At 43.3% G+C, this 11,252-nt stretch overlaps 1 protein-coding gene across 1 annotated transcript; it reads right to left on the bottom strand.

Annotated features, from left to right (window-relative positions):
• Positions 1–3,987: 3,987 nt before the first annotated feature.
• spry4 (sprouty homolog 4 (Drosophila)) lies at positions 3,988–10,673 on the bottom strand. Its single transcript, XM_037748772.1, has 2 exons — positions 10,125–10,673; positions 3,988–7,530 (listed from the first exon to the last, which is right to left on the bottom strand). Exon 2 carries the CDS (start codon positions 7,477–7,479, stop codon positions 6,325–6,327), a length of 1,155 nt encoding a protein of 384 aa, XP_037604700.1. The 5' UTR covers positions 7,480–7,530; positions 10,125–10,673; the 3' UTR covers positions 3,988–6,324.
• Between the last annotated feature and the right edge of the window lie 579 nt (positions 10,674–11,252).

Genomic DNA, 11,252 nt, shown 5'->3' on the forward strand with positions numbered 1-11,252 from the left:
CGGGCCATTTTGGGGCCAACATTTTGCAGTGTTATCCTGACTTTACCAACAGTTTTGTCAGACAAGGATGGCATCTCATGATGTTTTCTTGCCCCCACAACTAAAAATCTCTATCAACGACAGATCGCCAAATTGTCACACTTTTTTAATATTAAAAAAAACGATATATATCTGCATTAATAGATGTTCTGTGAACAGAGAAATAGAGAGAGGGGAGATGAATGGGGGTGAAAGGAAAAGTGAGTAAAGTGTGTGTGTGTGTGTGTGTGTCTGGGGGTTGTCGGCGGTGCGAGGGGGTTTGGTTGAGCGCTACACCAGATGTGAAAATGACTTTTGCAATATGTCATCTAAACAGCAAACTGCAGGGGATTTACTTGAGCTAACTTGAAGCACATAAGTGCTGGAAAGTCAAAAATTACAGTTAGCTTCTTGAAAATCTCAAACGGATCCAGAGACCAGCTGAGGGGAAACATCATTCATTGCAGGAAACTGGCATGCGGTTTTCCCCACGGCCTCAGAGCATCGGTCTAACACATGCTACCCAAATGCAGATTCACGCTGGAAAGCGGGGAGGTTTTGCCCCTTTAAGTGGTAATCTCGGGTCACATCGACGCGCGGCGATACGGTGATTTAGCAGGACGAGTTCTGCCGGTTGTGAAACGCAGCAGATAAGGAGACAAACATGAGATGGGTCAAGTCAGATTATGTAGCTTGGAGGTTGCACCTGATGATCCCTTTTGTCCTGCGTTATCGCAACACAACCTGTGTTTTCAGCGGGACTCATATGTAATGATGGTCACACACACACACACACACACACATGAGGTCACACGTGTCCTAACTGGAACAAAGTCCCATCCAGCCTGAGGGCCACTGACACACTTCTCTTTCTATCCCATCCAGCCTCTTTTTTAAAGGAGCACATTTAATGCATTTAAATGTCCTGTTCTCAGTTGATAATTAAAAAAATTAAAGTATTTTTTTCTTGGATGTAACATACTTGGATTTGAGTAATAAATTACCAGCAGAACAGAAAATACTCTGCCATAACAACAGCTGATATGTGTGCGTGTGTGCAGGGTGTGACGACCTTATTCTCTTGACATTGTACAATAACGCAGCGGATGAAACAAAAGCACAAACATGCAGCAGCAGTTCCCGCCCCACACAATGCTTAGCTGAATGAAACAAAAACAAAGTACACACGCAGATTAAGGTCTTAAAAATATTAAAATATTTGTTTCAACTGGCTGGTGTTGGTTGCATTGTAAGCAGCAGGCCAAACCACAGCACAAATAATTATTTGCATACTCAGTTTCTGACCCAGGACTGGTTCCTCAGTGAATCCAGCCTGCTGGCTGCCATAGCCGATAATAAATGGTTTCTCCTTCACCTGCCTGTGCCGAAGCTTCCTGTGTTGATGATATGTATGCGGCCCGGTGGGGTGGAGATGACAATGTAGGTGTGGAGGAAGTCAAATGCAGGTGTGTGTGTGTGCTGTCCCAGGTGGGTGCTGACAGACCGGCAGGTAAACAGACAGGTTGGTCTCTGATCTCACCTGTTGGAGCAGACACTGCAGCGCCTGCAGGGCTTTCTGCAGCGGAAACATGTTCTTTATGTGATGCTGGAACTCCGCTCTCCTTTTTTTGTGCCATCTCTTCTCTACCTTTTCTCACACACTTGCTTGATTTCTCGTCTCCCAGGTGCACTCGGGTAAACACCCAGGAAACAAGCGTGTATATATATATATATATATAGAGGGGAAGGGCGTAAAGGGAGGAAGAGCGCCTCGGGGATAACAGCAGCGCAGGTGGGCTAGGAGGTTGGGGGGTGACGACAGTGGGTGTGAGAGGAAGATTTTGTGTGCTCCAGCTTCTTAAGGAGGTGCTTTGGAGAGACAGGAATGCTACACATCCAGATTATAACAGACCACCCCTATAAAGTAGAAGGCAGTCAGTTTAAGCACACACACAAACACAGCACCCATCAAGAATAATCTCTGATATGAAGTGAAGCGTCTGTTTCATATTAGATCATCCAGAGGAAGTCGTCCAGAATTATTTCCTGTTAACTTATGTAATGTTTTCTTTCGGTTTAAGGTCGAGCTGCTTTATTTGGCCTTCAGTGACCTACCAGTGTTTTATAGAGAGCGATCCATTCAGACACAGGAAGCGGGGGACCTCAGGAAGTTGAAGTGTTGATGTAAAACAACTAAAGCCTGTAAATGTTCCTGCACAGAATGAGTAATAGTTTAAGTAATCAGCATCTAGAAACTTTAAGTATCATTACAGAGACATTAAAAGCTGTTTAAAAAATGATTTTCTGTACTAAACTGTACTGTACATGTGCACCATTACTGCAGGAGTTAAGGATTTACTCAAGTTTTTATAGTAGAAAATGTTGATTAGGCCATAAATGAAGCTAAATTCATTTTAACGCCACGAATTTCTTTAACACATTAAAGCAACTGGCGATTTTTTACTTCATGGCGGGCTCTTTAAAGCTAGAGTAAAGATACTTACATCATATGAAACTAGAAAACCTAAGGAATCCATGGTACCAACCAATCATACTAGCTTGTCGCGAATGAGGTTAAATAACGCTCCAAACGTACGCTAAATTTTGGCGAGGAAAAACTGTCATGGCCATTTTCAAAGGGGTCCCTTGACCTCTGACCTCAAGATATGTGAATGAAAATGGGTTCTATGGGTACCTATGAGACAATATTTGTCATTGTTTTGTGTTGTTAATGGATTTCCAATTATAAATATACATACTTTTGCATAAAGCAAGTATATTTACCCACTCCCGTGTTGATAACAGTATTAAATACTGGACAAATCTCCCTTTAAGGTACATTTTGAACAGATAAATTGAGATTAATCGCAATAAAATATTTCAATCACAGCCCTAATCTTTACATGAGTATCGTATTTTTATCCAAAATCCCTCTTAATGTCTCTATAGGTGTGTTCTGAAGGTAAAGTGCATGATGTGTGTGTTTGCATGTGTGTGGTATTTGGGTGAAAACATACTCACAAAATTAACGACACAACAGCCTGGTATATTTAACAATATATATTTCCATTGTCAATGTACATTCCTTTTCGACATAAGCTTTCTTCACAAACAAAAAAGTTGGCATCTAAATAAATACTATATAAAATAGAACTTCAAAATAAATATATCTATAAAGGGAACCTTTTATATGAGATTTTTTTTCTTTTTGTTATATCTAAACAAAAAAACAAAAGCACAGATCTCGTTCTTAATCCCCAACGTTGACGTTGCAAAGGCATAAAGGAATGGAGTAGCATCACCCAGCTGTATGAGACTTTTCCCTCTTGTTTGGGTTTGAAAAATAAAAATAATAAATCAGTGCCCATGAATGAGCGACACAAAGGGGGGTACGGGTGTGTAAAAGTCACAGCATTGTAGCAAAGGCAACAAAAAGAATAGAAAGGTTTTAATCATTGAGTTGTCGTCGTTGGATGATTATTCCACACCTTGAACAGGCTAGCGAACACATGTAAAAGTATAAAGCTAATGTGCAGTGACTAAAAGTAAAGAAAGGCAGTTTGAAAAAAGAGGTCCACTGGTTAAAAAAGATGGCACAGAACTACAAATCGAGAGGGAAAAACAAAGACGGGGAAGGGGAGGAAAACGGACGAGAAAGAGAGGACAGACTTGTCTTTCTCTGCCGTCTCTCTGTGGTATGACAAGTTTATGCACAGCAGCTGTGTTTGTCAATCAAGGCCAGGGGTGTTTGTTGGACTATTTCTCAGGGAGGAAGAAGGGAAGAAGAGGAAGGAAAAAAAAAAGCAAGAGAGAGAAAAGAGGGGAGAGAGCTGAGACACTGAGCAGTAACAGCAGGAAATGGGTTGATCCGGATAGGGGTAGATTGTGTTCCCTGTGTGGATTCAATGAGTCCACAGTCTTTAGGACTCGGAGAGGAACCAGGGAATTAGCTTAGCCTCTCGACTGCTAATGAGCCATGGATAGCATAAACAGCAGGAGTTTTTTTTTTTTTTTTTTCCTCTTCTTCTTTTTATTGCCGGGCACACTTTTCTAAATCAAGTGCTAGTGATAGAAAGACCTGTCATTTTTTTGTTACCCCTTCCCGAACCTTTCCTCTCGCCACCCTCTCCCTTCTTTTTTACTTTTTTTTTCTCGCAACCTCAAAAACATCTTACCCTCAAAATATATATCTAATATATTCTCTATATATTTTGTACTGAATTGTAGTTATAACGTACCATGCAATCTTTCAAGGACATTTAAAAGTCTCTTCTAAAGAACACAAATGTTGTGAAACTATTTACAGCAAATAACATTTCACCTGCATAGCTCTATTACTAAATATATTGTCAAAACATTTGTGATTTTTGCCGCCCACACCTACATGTTATCAGGCAAAATTTGCCCGGTCACACAATCATTCTCCGATTTTGGCACCTTCCTCTCGGAACTGAATTGCTAGGTTTTGAAAATATTGCCTCATACATTCAAGGACAGTGTGTTTTTTTTTTTTCTTTCCTCTTTTTTCAGCTTTGTGCAACAAGACTATGAGCAAAAAGTTAGGCGCCCTACTGGAAGTTAAGGGTTCCGACGTGAAAGAGAGGTGTGTGTGTGTTATGGAGCAACAAAGACAGTATGCCAAACAGAAAAAAGGCCATCTGTATTAAAGGGCAGCGTGCCTTTAAGAACCAACTGCCGTCAACTCCATTTGGCAAAGAGTGCATAACAACTGTGATCACTCAGACAGCGAAAACAAGCTACTGTACGCTAGCTTCCTTTGGCAAAGTCCTACGAACATCATGCAAGCCACAAAAATAGACTTTCAGAATAAAAGACAGACTATCTGACTAAGCTATGCAGCATAATGGTTAGAACGAAGACACTGTGTGTGTGTGTGTGTGTGTGTGGAGGTGGACTGGGGGGCTAAATGTAGTGCACGCGAACGTAACGTGAGATAGCTGAGGTGGTTAATACTGTGCTTTAGTACATCCTTTAAGGGGCTTCCTAAAAAGGTTGTGCAAGTGGCAGGTTTGATTTCGACAAAGATACAACAACAACTTTGCTATGCCTTCTCTCCCCCCCCCCCTATTCACTCTCTATCACTTGCGTCCCCTCTCTCCTCCGGAAACATTATTTTCTGGCCTCTCACTTAGCTTACTTCGTTTTTAAATTATTCACTATTGCCTTTTTGCCCCTAAATGTTTCTTTGCCTTCGTGTGCAAAGAGGAAGTAGGACCAGGCTCTTAGGCAGTTTTAGAAATCGACATGCTGTAGGCCAAGTTCTAGAGAGGATTACTGAAACAGTCCCTGAGAAGGTTGGGTGTACTTTTTTTGTTTTGTTTTTTTACAGATTTCTCTACGACACATCGACTTCTAGCATGGTGGGTTAACCATTACACTAGAGCATGCAGGTCATGACATGCATTACCTCCGAGGTGATTGGTGAACAGCATTCAAAATCTTTTTTAAGAATCTCTGGGCTTCACCCCCCCCCAAAAAATAGGAAACACACCGTAAAGTGACTATCTCTCTCTCCGTACAACTGCTTATGCACAATACAGAGTTGAGGATTTATGGGAATTATCTTAAAGTCTCGAAAAAAGGTTTGTTTTTACAGCTTAGAACTCAGAGATACAATGTTAGCGTTACCAAGCCCGCATCTTTAAGCTAAACGAGGAAAAAATGGCGACACTAAAAGATGGTCATCATCGTAATAGTGGAGAGAGTGAGCGAGTAAGTGGTGGTTTCACTCTCGCAGTGGCCCATCATAAAGCCACAGTATAGGTTTGTTTGTTCAGACAGAGGGACACTGGGCTGTGCTTTCGGGGGGACGGGTGGGAGGAGGGGGCGTACAGATATTTATCTCCATCAAATAACTTTTTCTGTTATCCGAGGATCTGCAACCAGCTTCTGGTTAGTTACCGTTACAAAATTAGCTGAGAAATACAGAGCAGCAGAGAGGTACAATGACTTTGTGCCTTCAGCCAAAACAACACAGTCCCACAATCTTGTCTCTTCTTCTTCTTCTTCTTTTTCTTCTTCTTGTGTCACGCTTACAAACAAACAAATAAAAAAACATCTCAGAGGGGGCCTGTTAGCTATTCTCTCAGATTAGGCCCCATTCGATCATCCACCCTATCAAACGCAGGTCAAGAAGCCATTTAAGTACCTTTTTGTTTTACATAAGTCACCTTCCAGCAGATTAATGGGGTAGTTTAAGGGGTTGGTGTTGGATTGTCCTATCCATAGAGAGCAAGCAAGTATGGTCCTGTCCAATTTTTTAGCGAAGGCCTGTTTGGTCCACTATCATGACCCCTGCTGCTGCTGCTTCTCTAGCGTCCCGACTTTTGCTTCCACGCCTCCGTTTTTACACACGGGAGCGCCCACGCCGCCCTGCGAGTTCTTGCAGCGGCACCCGGGCCGGCTAACATTGTCGTAACACTTCTGTCCGAGTTTGGCCAGGCCCGTGGCCGGCAGATAGCAGACCAGGCAAGGCAGGACAACTGAAAGGGCCGCCATGAAGGACCAGCGTGCGCAACAGTTAGCCTGGGAGCACGAGCAGGGCTTGTCGGCGCAGGAGCCCTCGTCGTCCTCGTCCTCGGTGCAGTGGTAGAAGATCCCTTTGACCAGGCACATGCAGGTGGCTGTATCCACCAGGCTCTGAGCAGAGCACAGGCACTCCTGGTTGCAGACCCAGCAAGAGGGTAGGGTCCGGGGGAGCGTACACTCCGTGCATCGGCACTTCCCGCAGTGCTCGCAGAGAATGAGGTGCTTCTTCTCGGCCGGGGAGGAAGGGATCAGCCCCGGCCCCTGCTGGCCTCCGGTGCTGCACACGCCTCCCGCGGGCATCTTTGCAGACTTGAGGTCCAGCGATTTCGAGGAGGAGGAGCAGGAGGAAGCAGAGGAAGAGGAGGTGAGGACTTTCGATTCAGAGGAAGTGAAGCAGCCTGGAGTTCGGGTTGTGATTGTGTTGACGGGGCCCTGGTGGGGGTGCAGGTTCGGGTGGTGGTCCACCGTCGGGGTGGGCGCGGCGTGGTCCAGCAGCCTCTGATCGGACGAGGTGCTGCTGCTGCTGCTGATGGAGCTGGGCCTCCCGCTGAAGGAAATCCAAGGGTGGGTGGTGGTGTCCTGGTGAGGGTGCATGGGGTCGCACCGGCCCTGCTGGTGGTGCTGCTGTTGGTGATTGTGATGATGGTTGTGGTTCGCCCCCAGGAAGGACTCCTGATTCTGACCGAGCCAGGTGATCCTTCGGTTCGCAGACTTCTGGCTCGGGGGCTGCTGGGAGACGACGGCAGGGCTGTCGATGTAGTCGTTCTCCACATGCGAGGACTTTATCTGGTCGATGGGGTAGATGGTGAGAGGGTGCTGCAGGCGGCCGTAGGGCACTCGACTGTCCAGCAGGGGCTGGGAGATGAGGGAGGAGGACACTCCGGGGATGTGGTGGGGAACCCTGGACTCCATGTGTAGGCTGGTGCCTCGCACGTCTTCACTCTAAAGCAGCATTTAGCAAAACTGCAGAAAGACAGATACAAAAGAGACAGTTAGGACCGGCTACATCTGCTGCTCTTTCTCTTTTACCCTCTTTTTTTTCCAAACACCTCATCTTAAGCAAAGTATATTATGAATAAAGGATGAAAATAACATTGTGATCATTGCACAAAGTCAATAAATCACAAAACTGTCCAAAAATGACAGGCAGGTTCGCTATAAAGAACGAGAGTTTGAATACGTGCCTTCCTTTAAGTTGTCTTTAACCAAACACCAGGAGGTTAAAACCTTCATTTTATTTGACATAAAATGAGCAGAAAACATCCTTTGCATTTATTCAACCTTGTATTTAATCACACATGTTAATGTATAATGGAGGGTCACGTTGTTAAGTGTCATTTTTACTCTCTGTGGTATAATTTCAGTCTTTTGCGTTGCTTCTGCTGCTGATGACTAACCACTGCTTTATGTCATGATTTAACAAAAACTGCTTTCCCCACATGATTGAGACCTTTATGATTGTAATAAATCATACAATGACTATCTAAAGGATCACTAGGTTTCAAATCGACACCTCGGACATATTACACATAGTTTACTTCATGCAGGACAGTTATTAAGTCTTTAAAACCAGAGTGTTTCAGTCTCTCAACGGAAATCTCTCTCACTGCCGGATCTCTGCAATAATCTGAATGTAGAGTCTCCAAACGATCTTGATCTTTCGACTGAATACCAACAGGGTTTCAAAACCTCCTCTATTCTAACTTTGACATTAGAACAATAGAAGTTGGGCTCTCATCGCCTCCCTTCCCAAAAGAGCAGGGAGCACCAAGAGAGCAGGGCTTGCATGCAAAAAAGATTCAAAGATGCAAAAAACAAGGCAGAGCAAAGAGAGGAGGAGGTTTGCCAGAAATGGGACAAAACCAAAATGAACGCAAAGGAGGCAATGGGAATACAATAATATATTTGTACTTCTAATTGTATATGTTGTAAATTCTCTCTCTCTTTATATATACACAGAAATTTGAATCCGAGAATCTTTGGGATTTTGTGAATGGATGTGATTTTTGTGAACTGCAGGTTTTTTTTTTGTGAATGAAAAAGCTGCTGGCTGCACTCGGTGTTGCAGGCATGAATCAATGCGCTCCAGTCATGATGAGCTCTGAATGAAATCGGTGTCATCATTCATTTTCATAGATGAAGCAAAAGACCTACTTTACAGAAAAAAAACCCCCAAAAAATGAAAGATGATTCAAGACAAAACGACGCAGCACCAGCAGACATTTCCACTGACCCACATCTGCTGTAGCTTATTGCAAAATACACAAAACCCCACAAGCTCATTCACAGATTTCACACCATAAGATGCATTATGGTTTTCCAAGCACCTTAAAAACCTGTCATGTTGTGCTTTATAACTGCTGACTGGTGGTCTATTTGATGTCAAAATGCAGCTCGTGTTATTCTCCTTTTTTTTTTCCTCGGATTTTGCAAAAAAAAAAGAAAAAAAAAAAAAAAAGCCTGCTTGCTTGAGAAGAAAACCTGTTGCGACATCGCTGGCACCGACACAAGCGCTTGTGATCGTCAAAAAATCTCTAGACCATTATGAGCTCCCAAAGCCGGAACAGTGCGTGTTCGAGTGCGTGTGCGTGCGCGCGTGTGCGTGCGCGTCCCTCCCTTCCAATATATGTGAATGGACTGAGTCATAAAAAAACCGGAGGCGGTTATACTCGGCATATATATATACACTCAAATAGCATGTTCATATAGGCATTGTAACCACGTATGTGCAACACCTCGCGCGTAATAATGTGGAAATTGACAAAATAAAATGATATTAATAAAGAAAATGATGGTAGAATGTGTGATCACCAGACAGACTGGTATATAGAGGGGTAGTTTTAATGGATAAATGCGTAGTTTTGGTGCGTAAAGCTGGATCGCTCTTGGCAACCAAAAGAAGCTGATTAAATACATTTTTTTATATATTATCTTGGATGTTAGATCAGATGGGAAAAAGCTAATGGCAAAAAAAAAAAAACACCTGACACAACCGACACGGTGCGCCAACAACCAGGCAATTGGTAGAAATTCATTTTTTTTTATTCTTATTTTATTCTAACGTTTTTATCTATTCTTTTGTTATTATTATACTGTTTTACTTGCACCAACAAAATCAAAAAAGCAAATTCCTAGTGTATACCTCTTACACCTGGCAATAAGCACCATTCTGATTCTGATTCTGATTCTAATTCTGATTCCGAACCGAACATTCTAGACTCCAACATGAGAGTGGAATAGGAGGTTTTAGACATAAGATGGAAATGTGGATCTGCTGTCCCAAAAAAAAAAAAAAGCGACATTTATACGAGCAAGTTACGCTTTAAAACGCGACGCTTGTTTCCCTCCGATCTCTCTCTCTCTCTGCGCCCTCACAACGTTGCTTTCGGTACCAAATCTGGTGGTTAAATATTTACCCAAAGTGCAAACACGCTTGTTGCAAAATCGAGTTATATAGCAGGAGCGTTTTTCATGCTCTGTCTGCGATCCAGTCCAGTGGATCGAGAGAGGAAAAGGACAAGAACATGGACACAAAAACACACCAGAGGACGACTTACTGTGGTTTCAGGATAAAACTCTCATCTCTTCGTTGCGCACGACGTTATTGCGCGCAGGTTTTTATTAGTCCAAGTCCAAGCAAAGCGAGTATAGCTCCACAAAATGTTGCGTAAAGTCCAAATTTGTAAGGAGATAATGCGAAAGGAGAGCTGCGCTATATTCTCCCCTCGCTGGTGCGTAAAAGGCGACTGCGGTTGTGGACGCAGAGCTTTTGGATGTGATGTTGCAACCACCACAGGAGGAGGGAAGTGAGTTTTTATGAATGGGAGGAGGTAGAAGGAAAAGGAAAGGGGACGTTCACTGCGCAGATGCCTCAGCCTTTTTTTTTTTTTTTTTTGTGAATGGGAGGGCAGAGCGACTCCTCGGGAGGGCTGAAATGCGGAGGTTACATTTTTATGAATGGGGAGGACTCCGATTGGCATTGCGCATGCGCGGTGCCAAGAATTTTTATGAATGGGGAAGAAATGGCGAATGAGGCGTGTGTGTGTGAGAAGAGGGAGGGGGGGGGGGGGGATGAGGAGGTGGGGTTTTTTTTTGGTCACAAGGGCAATGTCAGGCCTGATTTCCATAAAGAGTCGGCTCATCGGCCTGTTAATTTATTTATCTATGCAGCTTCCTGCAACATGTTTAGAGGAGATGGTGGTTTTTGTGTGAGAGATGAGATGTGAGGGGGGCTAAATCTGCTATGAGTTAATTTTTTTTTCATTTGCTGGCACCATCTCTTAATATTCTTCTGATTCTGATAAATGGTGCCAAATTGTCATGAAAAACATGAAGATCAGCAGTCAACAAAAAGCCATAAATCTGCAGGATACAAGTGGGTTTAATGAAATAAAATAAAACAGTGTAGTATATGAAGGCTATTTTAATCATCATCATCGTCGAGGAGGAAAATCATGATGCCTTTTTGAGATCACATGCCTCAGCTCGATTATAGGCTAAATAATGTCTGCTTGTGTTCCTGTTCCTATCTAAAGCAGTTTATTGCAAACAAGGACGTGCCCTTCCTTCCTCTGCAACAATGTGAGGTATGACTACAGCTTCTATGGTAGTGTAAAAAAAAAAAAAAAAAAAAAAAGAGGAGGAGAGGAGGAGGGGGGTGGGGGAGGTTATAACGCCTACTCTGA

The sequence above is a fragment of the Sebastes umbrosus genome, chromosome 17 (genome assembly GCF_015220745.1).
Source record: "Sebastes umbrosus isolate fSebUmb1 chromosome 17, fSebUmb1.pri, whole genome shotgun sequence".
Lineage (NCBI taxonomy): Eukaryota > Metazoa > Chordata > Actinopteri > Perciformes > Sebastidae > Sebastes > Sebastes umbrosus.